The sequence below is a fragment of the Megalops cyprinoides genome, chromosome 4 (assembly GCF_013368585.1).
Source record: "Megalops cyprinoides isolate fMegCyp1 chromosome 4, fMegCyp1.pri, whole genome shotgun sequence".
NCBI lineage: Eukaryota > Metazoa > Chordata > Actinopteri > Elopiformes > Megalopidae > Megalops > Megalops cyprinoides.
The window spans coordinates 40309935-40329216 of record NC_050586.1 but is presented as its reverse complement, the minus strand read 5'-3'; the positions used below and the strand labels follow the sequence as shown (position 1 = coordinate 40329216).

Below are 19282 nucleotides of genomic sequence, written 5' to 3'. Positions count from 1 at the left end.
AGGTCTCCTGGCAAGGCTCCACCTCCTCTCCCCGGTTCCTGAAGACAGGTATTCCACAGGGATCAGTGCTGGAGCTCTACACCAGAACACTTGGAGAGGTCATAACAGCACATAGCCTGTCATATCATTCATATGTAGATGATACACGACTGTTCATTTCCTCCCTCCCGAGATGGACATCACTCCTCAAATATCAGCATCTCTCTCTGATATTTTGGGCTGGATGAACAAGCAACAGCTCAAACTGAACATTGACAAGACTGAGATGGTCTATGTCCCAGCATACATGTCTCCTCTAAGGATTTAGGATTCTCCTCTCAATTTGCATTGACAATGCAAAGGTAACGGCAACCACAGCTTCTAAAAACCTAGGCGTAACCTTGGACAGCAATCTATCTTTCAAAGAGCACATTGCAGCCACAACCAGGATCTGCAGATTCCTTTTATTCAACATTAGGAAGATCAGACCATACCTCTCCAAATACACAGCTCAAGTTGTGATCCATGCTCTTATCCTGTCATGTCTGGACTACTACAGCTTGGTGCTTGCTGGCCTCCCCGCATATGCCATCTGACCACTGCAGCTTATACAGAACGCAGCAGCCCAACTGACATTCAACCTCCCCAAGCGGGCCCATGTGACACCTCTCTTTGAGTCCCTCCACTGGCTACTGGTTGCAGCAAGGATCATGTTCAAGTTCAGTTCTTGTTACTAACCTTTAAGGGACTTAATGGATCAGCCCCCTGATACATACAGGACATGATCAAGGCCTACAAGCCAGTAAGAGAGCTGCGCTCTGCTACCCTGGGTCACCTCTGTGTCCCGAAATACAAGGGCAGCATCTCTTAGACCCGCCTCTTCTCAGTACTTGCTCCACACTGGTGGAATGAGCTTCCTGCTGAGATTCGTATAACAGACTCCCTGGGTGCCTTGAAGAGAAAGCTGAAAACTCATATTTTCAAGATGTATATCTAGTCTACCTTCCTCTCTATCCATCCTATCTATCCCTATTTTCTATTAAAAACACTCTACACTAGTTTAGCACTTAACTCTTACTGACCTCTTGTAATACTACTTTAAGCATAGTGATGCACTTATTTGGAAGTCGCTCTGGGTAAGAGCGTCTGCTAAATGACGAAATGTAATGTAATGTTATTTTCACATATACCTGCATATTACAGTATATTAATTTTAGCACCTTAAGCTGTTTTGTGTTAAAGTTAACATTTTCAAAACATATTATTAGTATCTGTTATTGTTTCAAACCACAAATGGTTACTTAAAACAGATCATACGTTCTCTTATATGTTCTCTATATATTTTGAAATATGTTCTCTATATATAAATATGTACTCTAAATATTTTGAAATATAATTCTACTTTCCGGTGAGCACCGGAAGTAGATTTATTTCCTGGTCTGCCGATGCCCTCAGACGCGTGTTTATTTTTTGATGACTTCTGAGCATATTCTGTACAAGTTCTCGAGCATAAAATGATAACAAGGAGCTTAATAATAAGTTTATTACCGAAGGCTGAGTGAAAAGGATAAGCTACAAGATCGGTGATTCTGCGTCGATTCCATTCAAGACACAAGGCTAGCTTGTTTGAGTGCCGTTGAAGATACTGCAGAACTAACGTTAGCTTTGATCTGTTCATATTCACGTATTTGTTGCTGATTAGCTAGTGGTTAACCTATAAAATCAAACAAATTACATTTCGGAAGTTTTACCTCGTTTGCCTATCTACGGTAACCAGTTGATAAGATAGCTACCTGCGTTAGCTAGTTTATGCAGGAGCAATGTCAACGGTTCACTCACAGGATTCCGTGTCCGCTTTTCAGAGCCAACTTGCCTCGATCATGGAAATTTTGGTGAGAAATGCAGTCTGTGAAATAACAAAACTGTTCGAAATCAGATTAGCCGAATTTCAGTCTATGCACCTTGAGAAAGAAAACGCACTGCAAGTCAAAATGCAGGAAAGTACAGTATCAGAAGAAGCGGATGAGGAGTTCCGAGTCACCGGTGGGAGTAAGAAGAGAGATCCTGAGACCTGGGATGAGCACCTTTGCATCGGCACCATTGATGTGTTTGGGCAGTTTGTTTCCGACAGTAATGAAAACGAAACGAAAACTGTGACAGGAGTAACGTTACCAGGTAATGGGCTTTGCCTTGTAGCTAGCTAGCTTTAAACAAGACTTGTTGCTGCAGCATTGGGAGGCTAGCTTAGCGAGCTGACTGACTAGATTCAGTCCAAATATTCAATCACTATTCAAAATACGGAACTAGATTATTAGTATAAACCGGCGAAAATATAGTATAGGTCAGTTGGTGACCATTATACCTCTGGTATCTAATTGTGTTGCCAAAGTAGCTAATGCCATGTAAATGTAGCACATGCAGTATGTACTAGTGACATATCAACATAATAAAAATGAATGGTTATAGTTTTCACTAGATGAAGAAGTACTTCTGCTCTTGACAGTTGGTGACTAAGAATGATAAATTTACCAAAAGTATGCTAAACAATGTGCTCTGATCGGACTTAGAAAAGCAGGACGATGACAGTGCCACGATGGAGCACGAGTTGGACCAGCGTTGGAACAGTGATGTGTGGCGAGATAGAGAGGGAACGGAGGATCCGGCCGTCCAGGTGAAACAGGAGATGGCTGATGTGGAGGTAAAGGAGGAGGATCATTTTGCCAAAAATCATCATTTATTAGTGGAGCATTCTTGATGTGAAAAACGCTTAAAGAGGGTTCATGTTCCCAGATCTGTGGTGCCAATGCATTTGAACCCTTTATTGGACACAGCTGTGATATTCCACAAAACACTGAACATATTAACTCTGAATGTAACGAAACGTTTCCTAGTTACAGCGAATCAGCTACAACATCTCCAAAAGCTGTAGCATATTGTAGGGAAGCTGTTTGCACAATAGTAAATTGACCTTTCCAGTTGTGTTTCCGATGTGATTTTTTTCCCGATAGAATAGCTTCTTTAAGCCTTTAGGCATAATTCGTACATTAGGGATCTGTAGTCTAATAGCCATATGTATCCTTTTGAGTAATGCACTAAAACAAGTGTTACAATTTACATTTTTGGTTAAATGCATCACCCGCTGATGTATGTTGTGCAAGCACTTGCTTGAATTCAGAATTCAAAATTAAAGGCTTTGCAGTTATGCAGTTAAATTGAATTGTAGCCTAAGATTTAGCCAAAGGTTTAATTTTAAACGGCATTCAGTTGCAAAACCAAAGGGTTTTTTGTACACTGTGGTGTCAAGTGTGTGTGTCAAGTGTGTTGCTCTAATTTTGAGTCTCTTCAGGCATTCTTCAAATGAGGTGTTTCTGATAAGTACCTCAGAAACGAATTACTGTTATTCATTATGCTTGTTGAGTGAGGAGACCAACTGGGAATTTAAAATTTTAACCTTTGGTAAGAGGAAGCAGTCATCTGTTACAGTCAGGTTCTCTCTGATTTTCGGCAGACATATGTGTACTGCTCTGCATGTGGAAAGACACCTGTGTCGTCGGGGGCGCTGTGTACCGCATGTACAGACTTCAGCCACCAGAGGGCGCAGATAGACTCCCAGCCTTCATCACTTTTGCAGCCAGGTTTGTTAAATTGTCGATCTCCGTTTGCCGATTCTGCAGTGTAGCTTTAAAGCTGCACATCCAGCCCCAAATGGATTGCACTATAAGCTTGGTTTGACTTGGACCAAACTGCAGTCAGAAGGCAGTGCTTGACCAATGTTATGGTACCCATTGATGAGCAACACAAAAATTACTGTAACAAAACAGCCAAATTCCAACAGTAAGATACTGTTTTTTTGTTAAATACGGTAATACTGTGAATAACAACGGTTTAAGGAAGGGATGTTGGCGACGTAGGGCACCAGTAAAGCATTTTACGATACTGAACAGTATTTTCCAAAGCCGTCTTCAGCCCCGCCCCCGGTCAGACGTCCCTGACGTCGAAAGCCTCTTTGCGGTTACTTTCTCATGGTCCACCATTGACAAGGTTAACTGCATCAGTAAAATAAATTGTTGTTTTGCTATGTGTGGAAGCTTGGATTGATTAACAGATTAGATGTCTAGCTAAGAAAACTGGTACTACACGATTAAGTTAGTCTTAGCTAGATCTTAATGTGAGAGCACGGTGGTTTGCTAATGCTGACCCTTGTTTTGTAATGCGAACTAACAGATATAACGTCAACTTAGTCATTGAAAGCTGCTTGTCAGCATTTGTTCTCCCATGAGTCACCATTAAGAAGGTACCTTAATGAAATACGTTGTGTTTTCTTACCTTTCGAAAGTGTCATTGATAAATAGAAAAAAACGTTAGCTAAGACAGTAAACGTGTAGACTAATAGCTAATGTTTGATTGTGTAAGTTGACTGTCTGGCTAGTTTGCAAGCTAATGCTAATCTTCATTTTATAACAAACTGAATCGTCACGATTTAAAAATACAGTATAATACTGTATTTTGTCAAAGCGATTTCAGCGCCACTCTAGCATGCCTCACTACTTGGAAGCCCCTGGTCATCATTTATTTTACCATAGTCAAAAAGGATGCTGCGATACGTCGGTTTTGTTTTCTTTTGGTTTTGTTTTGCCTTTTGTGGGAGTAATTGATCATTGATAGATAAAATATCTAGTTTAAAACTGCAGAATAAGTTAATCTTAGAGCTTTTAGCTAGCTAGGTACTGGCTAACTAGTAGGGATGAGTTGTTTGGAAAAGCACAAATAATGTGACGGAAACATATTTTTTCTACCCGAAGTTGCCCGTTATTATTCAGGAAGAAAAAAAGCCGTGATTTACATGTGCGTCAGCCATTATGTCTCTTCAGATCGATTCATATCATTGTGGATGGCCACAAGATAAAAATGGCCATTCTGATTGCAACATAGGACTTTCACTTTCACTGATTTCACTAACTAGTCGTTTCATTTACTACACATTATTGAAAAGCGATCTCAATATTCTGTAGTCGCCCCCACGGAGTCAGGTGTGCGAGCTATAGCGAAACAAAAGCGTGGTGCAGCAGCTGGATTACCGCCGCAACCTATACATCAAAATGAAGCTTGGAACCTGTAGTTTTTAACTGTATGTGTTAATTTCCTCCACTTTAAAGAAAATCCATTCGAAATATTGAAAAAACGACAAAAAAATGCAACATTTTCCCGATATAACGTGACTTAAACCACGTCCACTTCCGGTCTACTGTCCGAATACAAATACAGAGACAGATAATTTTGTTGGTTGAACAGATACAGATACAGACAATGATGTCTCTGTACACCGCTGCTAACTAGCTCCCTCACTTAGCTAATGTTTGCTATTGCTAATCCACACGATTTATTGCTGCGAATAGTAACACGAACTGATAATAGTGTGAAAACGGTGTGTTACGTTTATAAAGTCTTCTTGGTGTTTTAGGTTGAATGCATAACATGTCCCAATTTTAAAATGATCTGCGAGGTTTGTGGACATTAAGCTAGTACGATTGACGCACATGTTCGGCACATGCAAATTCACAGACATGTCGCCAATGCAGCTTTTAAGTGTGGTTTTGCTGATTGTAAAAGAGCCTTTAAAAATTTTCAGCATTTAAAACTCTCACATATCGACATAAATGAAAGTCTCCTGTCAAGTCTAGGCCATTTGCCATATTAGACTTGACATGCCATGTTGACTTATGTGATATCAGGTGTTAAAATGTTAATAGCCTTTTTGCTAATTTAAAAGCACACATTAGAGAGGGAAGAGAAGTGTCTTGTCCATTTAGACAGTGTGACAAAAAGTTTGCAATTGTGCCTACCTTTACTTCTTATATGTCTAGGAAGCAGAAGATTCTAGTGAACAAAATCTTGTGGACTCCATTGTAAATCCTCACTGCTCCTTTGTGCCTGAGCAGTCTGATATGCAGATAGGTGCTCCTTCTGTTGATGAAAGTGCTGAAGAGGTCTGCCCAGAAATTATGGATGAAACTCTGTTCTTGAGATGTCTAGCGCAGTTTTATTTAAAACTGCAGGCCAAATTTCTGCTTCCATCCACTGTACACGCTACTCTTGCAAACATTGTACCACACCATAGATTGACCAACTGCAACTTGTTCTACTTTGGTTGTCCACTTTGGGCCTCTCATACGTCTGTGGACAGTAAGATTAAACATACGTATTTTAAGCAGAATGCCAGGAAATTGCACAACTTCAAGAATCTTTGTAGAACCCTGGCAAAGAGAGACATCAGTTGTTGCAGGTATTTTTTTATGCTGGAAACATTTTTCCAGCAGATTTTGTTATGGAGAAATGCACAGAGTTCTTTTTAGGGGACTATAATGATGAGATTAGACAGGCAGTTTCACATCTCAACTTGGAGTCTTTTAACACGGAGATAGCCCATGAAGTTACAGTGAAGGGCACGAAATACAAAAAGAACATGTGTATTTTGATTGGTGATCACAAAGAAGGCCTTGTAGTTGGAAAACTTAAAAAAGCAGTTTGGCAGTGCATTTTATTACAGAAGCATCATGCTGACATGGGTGCTTATATCCTTAAACCACTAGAGAAAATGTATTGCGTTAACCACGAGAATATGTTCGATTACTACCCCTTGCCTGAGTACATGGTACGGGGCATGCCATTACTAATTATTCACCATTCCTTCCTGTCTTTGTACAAAGATGTCCATCTTGATTGAAGACATAAAGGCCATCATTCTTAAGACTCTGCCCAATGTATCTGAAGAGACCTGTGTACAGCTTATCTCTGTAGTCCAGAACTGTGGAGTGGAAAGTAAAGAAGACCTACGATGTGTATGACAAGAAGACATTTGTGAAATCCTGCCAGCAATTCAACTCAGGAAACTACTGGAAGCTTTCAAATTGGGTAACGTAGACCTTAAGTATATCATTAGGGTGGATCAGTGGTTTTCAGTTCTGTTCTGGAGTAGCACTGCCTTGCACATTTTAGAGATTCCCCTGCTTGCACCACAAATTATGTAACTAATTAGCACATTAACTATCTTTTTGAAACACAGGACAGGCAGGACAGTGGTAATCCAGGACCAGGATTGAGAACCACTGGGTTGGACAGTGGGCATTGGCCTAACTGCAAGAGGTCTATTGTTCCAGTTACAGTTTTCCAGTTATAATTGTAACTTTATTAATGACCAAAGTCTAATTTGACAATTTTTAGTTTGTGGAGTAATTGCAAAAAAATGCAAAAAGTTAGTGAAATTTTTGACTAATTTGTTCATTCTGTTGCCTTGTAGAGACAGAGACTGTCACTTTGAATTTGAGCGTAGCTTCAAGCCATTCACCACTCTCCAGCCCAACAGCATGTTCCAGTCCATCACTGCATTCAGATTCTTCTCTGTCCAGTGGATCTGAACAGTCTAGCTCACCCTTCACATCATTACCTTCAGGGACAGACAACAGCAGCCCAAACACTAGAGGTCCAATACACATTTCACCGACATGGCCCAAAAGATTTCAAGTCCCATGGGAGAGAATGCCACCAGAAATCCAAACAGCAATTTCAGCTGGGAAGAGACGTAAACCTCCAGAACGGCATCAGATGATCAGAATTCTTGTAGACGAGATGCGCAAGTTTGACCTGTGCCCTACACGAGTGTCTCACTGTGTGTAGAATTATTACTCAGCAGTATCCTAATAGTTTTGCAGACATTTTTCCTGATGGTTCACTAATGGCTGGAGGTTATACATCACTACCTAAGCAAGTCAAGACACGTGTTGAGAATCTGAACCGTGACAGTAACTACATACGCCGTAGAGCCTCAGCCTCAAACACTGGACGCAAGATGGGACCAACCGACACTAATGGTCGTGTGAGATTTCAGCCTCAGCTCCCACCTGAAGAAACAGAAGAAGCAGTGGAGGCCAAACATCGAAGAATACTGGAGATTTGTAGTCAGGAGGGTATGGGTGCAGTAGAGAGAGCTGAAGTGAAAAATCTAATGAAGACTACATTCTGTCTTCTGTGTCAGCATTTAAGTGCAACACCACCACCTTCAGTCGAAGACTTGAGGAGCCAGAGGCGTTACCTTTCCAATCAGAAGTCCATCTCCTGCCATTTTCAGTTGCTAACTGACGTTAATGTGTTGCGAGCTTTGGAGCTTTCCATGGAGGAATGTGGAGGAGCCATTACAGAACACTTCAAAACCAAATCTAACGAAGCAAATGTAAAGTCTGTCCTCTCTCAAACTGAAGATGTAGAGGAAGCATTCCGTGTTGTACAGCTGCATATGGCACACTTTCGAGAGGATACCAATGGGCTCATGTTTCACGCAGATGTGAGTTTACTTTTTTTTTGTTTTTTTTTTTTGTTATAATTTATTTTTAGTCTCAGTGTTATACTAAGGATATGAATCTTACTGTTTTCTTCAGGAAAGAGGACCCTCACACTCCCTGCACGTCCTTGCCTGATACTTGTTGGTATGTTTACAATAACACCTGTGTTTGAATTGAATATTCATCACTGCCTAACAGTTTTGCATATTACTGTATTTGTTTTATTCAACAAAGCAATGTAATCCATTAAATAATGTAATATTTCAGTAAAATTAAGTGATTGTAGAAAACATTTCATCTTTTTAGATGCAAAATACCTCATGTATCTGGACATTTCACTCACTCACTGTCACACTCTCACTTACACCCACTCACTCACTGTCACACTCTCACTTACACCCACTCACTCACTGTCACACTCACTTACACCCACTCACTCACTGTCACACTCACTTACACCCACTCACTCTCACTCACTCACTGTCACACTCTCACTCACACTCACTGTTTAGCAGGCTAAATCCAAAAGGAGTGCTGATGCTTTGCATTAATGACATGGTGTTTCCTTGTTACTTAAAACAATGTTTTTTGTACAAATCTCAGGTGGAACAGAGCTGGACATTCATGATTAGTCTTGAGGGTCATGTCATTTGTGAGGTCAGCCAACCTAGATTCTTGACTGGGCTTGCAGCTTTGTTTGCAATGTACTATGTGTTCAACTTACAGTACCAGGAGGAGGCCTCTTGTACTTTGGAGTTCATTCAGAGGTAAGACACCTTGTTTCTTCAATCTTTCTTTTTGTTCTTTTGCATGCCTCATTTCCTGAATCACTCTAAAAGTCACCAACTAATTGCTGTTGTATACTAATGTGTTTTCAGGCGCTTCGTTGGAATAAACCCGGAGAGGGGTTCAGAGACTAGCAGGGGCAAGGTGGTCCCAAAGAAGATGGGTAGAATCGTCAACGAGAAATCTCTCACAGTCAATCCTCATGTCTCCACGCTCCTAAGGAATCTCATGGACTTCATTTAGACAAGCAAATTCTTACACACTTGCACTAATGCACTCACTGGTAGTATATGTGCAGATACTGGATTTTGTATTTAAAAAATTGTTCTTTAAAAGACTTTTGGATTTTGGTTTTTGAAGGAACATTTTGGTTGGATTTTAATGACATCTCACAAAAAAAAGTCTACTTATGTGCCTGAACATTTGTTAAACTGCAAGTTAACTTTTGAGAATGAGAATGTAAGAAGATTGATTGCCAGATTGTTCAGACAACTCTGAGTGCTCTGAGGTTGTGATTGCATTGTCATTTTATTTAATAAATAATGTACTTGAATACATACCATGTGAACATTATTGAATCCTGTTCTAGTTTTGATTCAATTTAGCCTATTTTTAAAAACCTGATTTATATGTCAGTTAAGTAATTTCATAGATTATATATATCCAGTGGTCACCTGTCATGGGAAAAATGTATTTTATTACAATGGTAAGAAACTAATTCAGAATACAGCGTAGACACTAAAAATTACAGTAAACATACTGAAATTCACAGTATTTTACTGTTTTTTTAAAACAACGGTAAGAAACTTTAATTCAAAATACAGTGTAGACACTAAAAATTACGGTAAACAGCTGGAAACCCTGCTGCCAGTATTTTACTGTAATTTTACAGGAAAATTTAAGATTCCCAAGTCAAACTGAAAAAAGATGATTCAAAAGTGATAGACAGCAGATGAAATCTGTCACACCCTTTCTCTGCTTAAAGGACAGACTGCACCTTTGATTACCTCTTTGCTATCTTATTATGAAAATGCCACCCATGTTTCAGAACACACAGCAAGGTTGAAAATGACACAGTGATTGTGTCTGTAGCATTTCTGGATCAAAGCATTTCTGCTGTCTTTACAGTAGCATGGGTAGACTCAAAAATCATAAATATTTGTACTTTAATAAAAAAAATCTTATTTTAGATACAAATGTAAAATTTCTTGCCAAACAGCCTTCCTTGCATGCCAGGTTTCAGGAGAATAGGAATGGGTTATGCAGTTCATGATTATTTCACATGGGATTCCCACTAGCTACTGAAGTTTGATAAGGTTGAGAGTGCACTGCTGACAGTTCTGCATGTCACTTGTGCACAGGCGGTCACAACACACCAGTAGAAAGACAGGGAAAAGGAAGAAATTGTTTCCAGAGTCATTTTGCTGTAGTTGAATGCTTTTTTAAAAAAATTCTCGTGTCAGATTGCCAGGTGCTGTCAGTTGTAGGTTTCTGAACAACTGTGACACATTGTGTGAAAAAACGTGCTGATTAAGATATTTTTGGATGTGTTAAAAGGTATACCCTCCCATTGGACTTGGACAGCAAATATATAACTGAGGATTTTACTGTTTGTGAAGGTTGATTTTTACTGACTAACATTTTTACATGTTGAACTGCTGTTGTGGTCATGTAAAGTTGGAAACACTGGGAGAACTGTTTTTACAGTTTTTTATTATTATTATTTTTTTTTTTTTTACATTTTTTAAAAAACAACATTTTTTACTTCATATCTGAATTTTTATTTCCAGAATCCCTTGAGCTCAGGAAGCGTAAGGGAAAGTGCCACTATAGCCCGGTGGAGGAGAGCAGAATTTTGAGCACCCATCCACTGTCATCCAGACTTATTGAGGTAAAAAATGATTTTAAGAAGGTTGTCTGTATGTATCGTGGTTGACTGCTGATGATTGCATGAGACAATTGTTGTTACAGAGCACAGTACAATGCAGAATTCCCTGAGCAATTTTTGTTCATAAACCATTCCAAAATGATGCATATAATCCAAGTAGAACACACTGAAACAACAGTATGCAAAAGGGTCAATGACATGACATGCATATTTTTGTGTCCGAGGCCATTACTTCCTTTTGAAATAATTTAATCAATTCATGACATGTATCAGTTTATTCTATTTAGTTTGAATACATTTTCAGTACATTCAAATAATATATATTCTTTTATGTTTTGGCATCTCAAACCCACAAAATGCCAGGTGGCGCAACTGTCCGTGCAAATGAACAGACCAAGCAAACTATTAAAAATTGTATTTTATTAATGATAATAAATTCAAAATAAAATACTATGGCATGATTTTAGGTTTGAAACATTTCAAATAAACCAAATTTTACAAATACCAATATTTTAAAGCTGTTGCGATAATTGAAAAACTTTTGTCCAGCAATTTGTATGTTCTCAGATGTCAGGGTGGCACATCTGTAAACATGGGACTTTTTATTATGAAGTGAAGAGGTAATAACAGTAAACAGGATATTGCATCATCAAGAGGACCCCAAGTGCCCTTTATGGCTGAGTGAAAAGGTTTGTAGATCTCTCTCAAATATTGATAAAAATAGCTTCCAACTCGCAGGTAGGCTGGTACACTTTCCATGTCAAATGGTACAATTAACCAATGTAAAACTAGGAAAATTTTATTTTATCATAAAACTCTTTATTCTATTTAAAAATATATGTATGAATTTGATAGCAATGGCAAAAGCTAATACAGCCGTCCAAGTAGAAGCCTGTTTAATTTGAAATTAGTTTTAAAAGTCAGGTGGCGCAACTACAAGTAATGTCACTAGATGAAATAAATAATATTATTTAAAGCTGTAAGGTTGTCTATTACAAAAACGTTTACAAAAATTTTCGAAAACGTTTATTAGTTTTAAGTTAAAGATGTTATACACTTTCAAACCTTTTTCATGATTATAATTTTTAATGATTTTAGATGCCACTATCAAGTAAAGAAAAATCAGCACGACACAGGGAGCGCATTAAAAATGATCCGGCTGCAAGAGAAGCATATCTTGCAAAAAGAAAGGAGAGGTAATACATCTTGGTAAACTATAATGCAAGTCTGGATAACAGTTTATTTTGCAGTTATTACTTTTATACAGTATTGTCAGACCTTTCAGATTTTTAAATGGGAAAATGCCAGTTTATTTGTTCTCATGTTTTATAGTTATCAGAGGAGGAAGAGAGAGGGAAAAATAGTGAAACCCCCCATCAGCCAGCTCTCCAGAACAGAAAAGGAAAAAGTGAGGCAGCAGTGGAAGCAAGACCAGAGAAAGCACAGGGAAAGGAAAAGGGCTGGCTGTGGAGGAAATCTTGAATTTCACACCTGAGTCAATGGATACGACTCCCACTGAACTCCCAGCAGAGCTTCAGCCTAACCCTCCCAACACTGATAGAGAGAATATTGTCAGTGTAGATGTACAGCAACCCAGGGCATCCTCAACACCACAGAGAGTAGCAAGCGGTAACATGAAATGGCAAAGAGATGAAGCAAAGTTGCGCAGAAAAATGCACAAAGTGAAAAGAGAAATGGAAGCTGCCAAAAGAGAATCTGAAAAATTACGAAAGCACATAGAAAGATTAAGGAAAAAAAGTTTGAGAAGCGAAAGGCAAAATCTACAACTGAAGGGAACAGATCAAGGATTGCAAAAAAAAATTGGCCATCCAGAGAAAAGAGAGAGTTGTTGACTTCCTCTGTCGAGATGAGAACAGTCGCTTACTGCCAGGGAGAAAGGATACAGTCACAAAAAATGAAAAGAAAAAAAGGCGTGTGTTAGTTAAACACTTGACTGAACTCCATCTGCAGTATAATTCTGAAATGCAAAAGTCCCACAGGCTGTCTTACAGACAATATGTTTGATATTGTCTTTTCTTTGTAATGCAGCCAAAAGTGTCAGACAGGAACAGTTGTGCATGCTTGGACCATGAGAATGTCAAATTCTTGACTGAAAAACTGCAGCAGAAAGGTCTTCTAGCTACTGCTAGCATTTCTCAGCTGTTGTCCTCAGTTGCGTGCAGTCCAGACAACAAGTCATGCATGTATCGAGTCTATGCAAAATGCTGCTACAATGAAGTAGAAGTTGCAGCACCCCAGGTGGAAGAGACTGTGACTTGGCATCAATGGATAAGAAAACCTGTGTCAGAGGGGCATAAGACCTACATGAATTTTGTCAAAGAATCACAAACTGGAAGATGTGCTGAACTGTTGAACCTTTTCCATCAGAAGCTCGACAGCCTAGCCAAACACCACTACAATTGGTTGCACCAAGCCAAAGAGTGCAGGGCTTTAAAAGAAAGCCTAAGAGAAGATGAAGTTGTCCTCCATGTGGATTTTTCAGAGAACGTCTCCTGCAAACTTAATAGTGAGGTGCAATCTTTTCAATTCGGAGGGAGTCGGAAGCAGGCCACAGTCCACATGTGTGGCTTATACAGCAGCTGGCTCAAAGTCCTACACCACCATCTCTGTATCCCTTCGGCATGATGAGAGAGCTGTGTGGGCCCATTTGGAACCAGTGCTAAGGGATGTGATGGACAATTGCAATCCGTCTCCCACAACTTTACATACGATGAGTGACGGTCCAGTCACTCAGTACCGTAATAAAAAGAATTTCTATTTGCTCAGCATCATCCCCTTCCTCTCAGGCTTCCAGCAGGTGCCCTGGAACTTCTCTGAGAAGTCCCACAGAAAAGGCACCCCCGATGGAGTTGGTGGTGCAGTCAAGCGCACTGTTGATTCTGCTGCCCAAAGGGGTGCAGATGTCCAGACCCCAGAAGATTTTTACAGCCTCCTAACAGAGAAAATCTGATATCAAGTTCTTCTGGGTGAGTGAGGAGGACATCAGAGGATTTGATGATGCGGTCCCTGAGGTTGTGCCCCTTGTAAAGGGAACTTTGGTGATGCACCAGGTCATCTCCACTGAGCCAGGGAAAATCATGCACAGGGAGATCTCCTGCCACTGCAACAGACCGGATATGTGCCAATGCCACAATACCACAATGGTCAACTCGCAAACAGCCAGTACCCAGGCCAGTGCCCAAGATGACAATGATCTGAATGGGAAGTTCATCTTAGTGAAATATGAAGGTCGGCCGTTCATGGAACAAGTTCTTCAGGTAATTGGTGATGAGACTGAGGCAAGCTGCATGCAACAGTTGGGAAGAAAAAATAAGTTCATTTGGCCCCATCCTGCTGACATCATTTTTTACCACACAACTGATGTGCTCAAAGTGATCTCAGAGCCAGAGGATCTTAAGTCACGGCACACACAGCTAACTCATGCAGACTGGGACTGCTGTAGTACGCACACCTGAAATGGGATATTAGCCCTCTACCGGTGTTGAACAAACATTTCAAAATGTTTTGAAATGTTTTGTCAAACATGACTTCATTGTTGTTAAATCATAATCCATTTTTATTTAGCATGAAGTTATTATATAGTGTTGCATTCCAGTTGCTATGCATTTAATGTTTTAAAATCTTGGAATACTTTTGATGATTTGCATTTGGATATTTGAAATTACATTTTTCATGGACTTAAGCTGATGTTTCTTTTTAAACGTATCAAACTAAAACATGAAAACTTCGTTGTTATTCAGTCACAATCCATTACAGTGTATCTAATCAATCTGTTGCACTGTAGCCTATTCCAGCTGCTATGTACCGAATGTGATCTCATGTGATGTATCCTGTTTTTGATCAATTTACTACTTTTACTTCAGTAGAGACTGTTGACTAAAACACTTTTTTGTAATATGAAATAAAAATGCAATTATTCAGCATATTTCCTGTCATTACTAATGTTGTCAGGTGGCACAACTGATAATCGTCAGGTAGTGCAACCAGGAAAAGTGTTCATCTAAACCAATAAATAATAGGTTAAAGTGAACAAATGGTGGATAACTATGATATGAATAGCTGTTGTATTGAATGCATTCATTTGTATATTTGTATAATTATTTTTCTGTCTTTAAATGTAAAATCGGATGCTAAAGTGTACTAAGTACCTGGCCACTACCCACTAGAATGCAATACTCTTAAATTATTGTAAATAATTGTAAAACACAACCACAAAATAATAATGTGTTAGGCACTGCAGACACCCTAAGGGATACTTGCCAAAGATTTCACTTATATAAATAATATGAAAATATATATATTTTCACAAATATTTGGTTGCACCACCTGACATTTTTTGGGTGGTGAAGGTAAAAATACAGTCAAAAAATGAATTTAAACACTCTGAAATGTTATTTAACAAATGAGACTTGTTTAAACACATTGTTCCAGACTCAAAAATATGCATTACATCCATTTTGAAAAATACCTTTTTAGAAGCTTTATTTGTCATTGACCCAAAATCAGATTTAGTAACATATATTGCTTTATTTAAGTATTTAGTTCCACAAAGACTCTTTTTTTTAGTATGAAGAAAGCACAAAATGTCATTTACAACAGTAATGAACCAGAGAGAGGTGTGTGGCAGAGATGCACCAGTAGGTGCAGTGTATGTGCTTGTTCTGGACTGATTGATCATTGTAGACCTGGTTCCATTTTAATAAATCTGCATTCAAATAGAAGTGGCAGCTGTGTGATATGCAGCTGTAGTGAAGTTGACTGTGCTATTTAGTTTGTCTTTTCATGTTAAGATATAGACATGAAATTTGTATGAGTACACATACAGTCTGGCACAACTTGTGTACAGTTTTTTTTGTCTGCGAACCTGTGATACTGCCAGAGTAGAGCCCTCAACAAAATAAAAATGTTGCAAAAACCTACTGTGTGACCAGAAACCCTTTAACACTGTTTCAGAGACACATCACCATAGTGAGGAAGGGAGTCATTCCTACCCTTCAGCAGTGCAGGAGCTGCTGCAGGCTGGTCCACTGCCCCTTCTGCAAAGACTATGTGTATAAACCCAAGACCATGTACCATGTGAGGCGACACATAGAGACCCACTTGAAGTCTGGAGTGCACCATGGAGGTTTGTTTTACATTTGTTTGGTACACTGAGGTTCTTTTAAGATTATGCCTTAGCTCTGTCAGTCATTCCATTTATTTGATGTATAGTTTTATTTATTTTAGTGTTAACATTAGAAAAGGCTTCACTACTGCTTTTCATGGTGGAGAAATACAATATGGCGGGTGTGCATAATTTATGAAAATACGCCTTTTACAGTGCCTGCCAGTTTTATTCACAGCCTTGAAAAATATGAACAAAAGGGATTGTATAAAATGAAAAATACAACTACTGAACAGTTTTGTTGTTCTTCAAAACGAATATAATTGCTCAGGGGAATTTTTTTGGTAACAGAAAACAGTAGGACCACACACATTCACATCTTAAAAAATACTTTTAAATGAAATCCTACAAAAACAAATGTACATCAATACTTGTACTTATAACAATACTTCTGTACAGCCATTCAAAGCTTCTGGAACTATATATTGGCCCCCGAATACTTACTGGGTGTTTATCTTTATGCGCTGTGAAAACACTATGAAAACTGTAGCTGAGGTGGCAGTGTAGCATAGTGGTTAAGGAGCAGGACTCGCAATTGAAAGGTTGCTGGTTTGATTCCTCACTGGGGTACTGCCGCTGTACCCTTGGGCAAGGTACTTAACCCACAGTTGCCTCAGTAAAAATATTAAGCTGTATAAACAGAGAACATTGTAAAAACCTGCAATTAATGTAAGTCACTCTGGATAAGAGTGTAGATGAAAGGTTGTTGGGCTCTGCAAGTTTGGACGTGGCTCTAGGTCACAGTTTAATTTACCACTTTCCCATTATTATTAAATTAATGAAACCCGCTACTCTCAAACACCACCGTTTAAGGTCACCTGCATGAATGTAGTATTTATGGTAGTTTTGCAAGGAGCTTTTTCTGAGGGCTTGTTATAAAATTACAGTTAGAACAGTATCTTGTGGTCAGGTCATAGAAGAATGAATGTCTTTGGACATGCCCATCTCTGATTTATTTGGTTTCAAAAGGCTAAAACATATTTTTTGTTTTTTTAGCCTTTGCTACTTACATAATGTGAAATTAAAATGTTTTTGACAGGAGTGTCTACAATAATGAACAGTAGTTTGACCACTGCATTGATTTTTACCTAATGCTAACATGCATTGTGTCATTACACAAAGGTTGTCATTCATAATTCATTGAATCAAAATCTTTTGCTTATTCATTTCCATACAATAGTTTGTTCAGAACATTTCTCTATTATTTAGTTAGTAAAATGGAACTGGACAGTCATGGCTCCATCATACTTACAGTGGGGCAGCAGTGTAGCACACTGGTTAAGGAGCAGAACTTGTAACTGAAAGGTTGCCAGTTTGATTCCCCACTGGGCACTGCTGCTGTACCCTTGGGCAGGGTACTTCGTCCGCAATTGCTTCAGTAAATATCCAGCTGTATAAATGGATAACATTGTAAAAACCTGAAACTGATGTAAGTCGCTTTGGATAAGAGCATCTGCTAATGCCAGTAATGTAATGTAATGCAAATACAGCCATTAGGATGATCTTTATGTTGTGTGTTCCTTTCCTTCGTCTCATCAGATTACATCATCTGCCGCTGCAATCTGGAGTGCCGCAGAGGGGCCCACTTCCACTGCCTCTGGTGCTCGAAGACATTGTTACGCAGAGTTGACTTCCTGAACCACCTCATCGTCTGTCAGAAGAAGAGCTCCCTGTTCACCCAGCTCCTGCACCAAGACAGCCCACTCCCTGCCACAAGCTCATACGAGCTACCATCGCTGCCTGCAATGGGTGGAGTCTGACCGTGCACTCTTATGAAAGGAGACGCATGCCCTGAAGGTCCGTCAGTTTGGACTTAAATAGTGTCTTGCTAAAATAAAATGAATACTTATACCATTGTTTCTTATGTAAATTCACCATTTTTAATGTGCCTCTGTTGCTGTTCCACCTTGTTTGGCTTTATAAGAAATAAAATCTAGGGAAATGCCTGGTGATAAGTTTTGTAAGGGCTGTTGACCTTATTTTGGGCTCTGTATATCCACCTACAGAGTAAAAGGGGGCTGTTTTCAAATTCTGCCTTTTAAAAAAAAAAAAAAAAAACTGCAGGGGTACAACATTATGAGCAGGTATAACAGGAATTAGTCTTCAGGCATTTTTCATACACTTGAAGTGCTTGACTTTCTCAGATAATTTCTACTGCTATTTTTTCTGCTTGTAATGGAAGGAGAACATGTGTAATGAGTATTTATACTTGCATCAAGAGAAATCAGTGATCTGTCACAATGAGGTTCTCTCTGATTCTTTCAAATAACTGAAACTGAAAGCCTCTGCGTGTGGCTAGACACTGGTGTTGTGTGACTGTGTATCACATGTACAGGCTTCTGCCACAAGGGGGCGCAGATTGACTCCCAGCCTCCACTGCTTTTGAAGCCAATTCTGTTTTTGCACTGATTCTTCTGTGTAGTTTAAAGTGACAGCCCCAGGGCCTGGTGAGTTCCGCTGCAGACTTGGCAGGGTGTGGGCCATGCTGGACCCAGAAGGCAGTACTTCCAGGAAGCCTGACCAACAGTTTGGCATAAACTGTCTGAAAGGGCTGGTATTGTGAATGCAGTGGTGAAGCTACAGGCACACAGCTCTGGAAAAACGTCGTAGACTTAAGAAGTTGAGTGGAGCATTTAGGGCATGACATTTTCCATAACTTACCCTTCTTTTTTCCTGAACCTACATTAGTAAACTGCATTTAGTTGTGGCATTTGTAGACCCCATAGAATAAAATCTGACAATGTCACTCAAACAGAAAAAGTCATAAAACTAGTGTCGCAACCATTGAACAACAGATGGGATTCCTAAATCAACGTGATCCAATATATTTAAAAACGATTCAACAGTGATAGACAAATGATGAAATCGGTCACACCCTCTCTCAGCTCAAAGGCAAAAGTACCATTGATTTAAACTTAAGCTCTCTTTCAGTCTGCTGTTGTTGCTACTGATTCCCAATAAGATTCCAATTCCCACTAAAAACATCAAACATGGCATGGATTCAGATGAGGTCATTGTATGTACAGAAATGATCTATCATCCCAATTAAGTCAAATTAAAAAAACTAACACGTGTGGCTAAAATTAAGTAAAATTACTATCCTGTGTC

General features: G+C 39.2%; 1 protein-coding gene across 2 annotated transcripts; it reads left to right on the top strand.

The window, feature by feature from the left end:
* Positions 1-1426: 1426 nt before the first annotated feature.
* On the top strand, positions 1427-17962 carry LOC118776005. Of its 2 annotated transcripts, none has more exons than XM_036526020.1 (6): positions 1427-2154; positions 2547-2677; positions 3488-3614; positions 10892-10992; positions 15964-16135; positions 17714-17962. In XM_036526020.1, exons 1-6 carry the CDS (start codon positions 1800-1802, stop codon positions 17932-17934), a joined length of 1107 nt encoding a protein of 368 aa, XP_036381913.1. In that variant the 5' UTR covers positions 1427-1799; the 3' UTR covers positions 17935-17962. The 2 variants fall into 2 exon arrangements, with proteins under 2 accessions (XP_036381913.1, XP_036381915.1); XM_036526022.1 differs by having other exon boundaries at positions 2079-2154; positions 2555-2677.
* The last annotated feature ends 1320 nt before the right edge of the window (positions 17963-19282 follow it).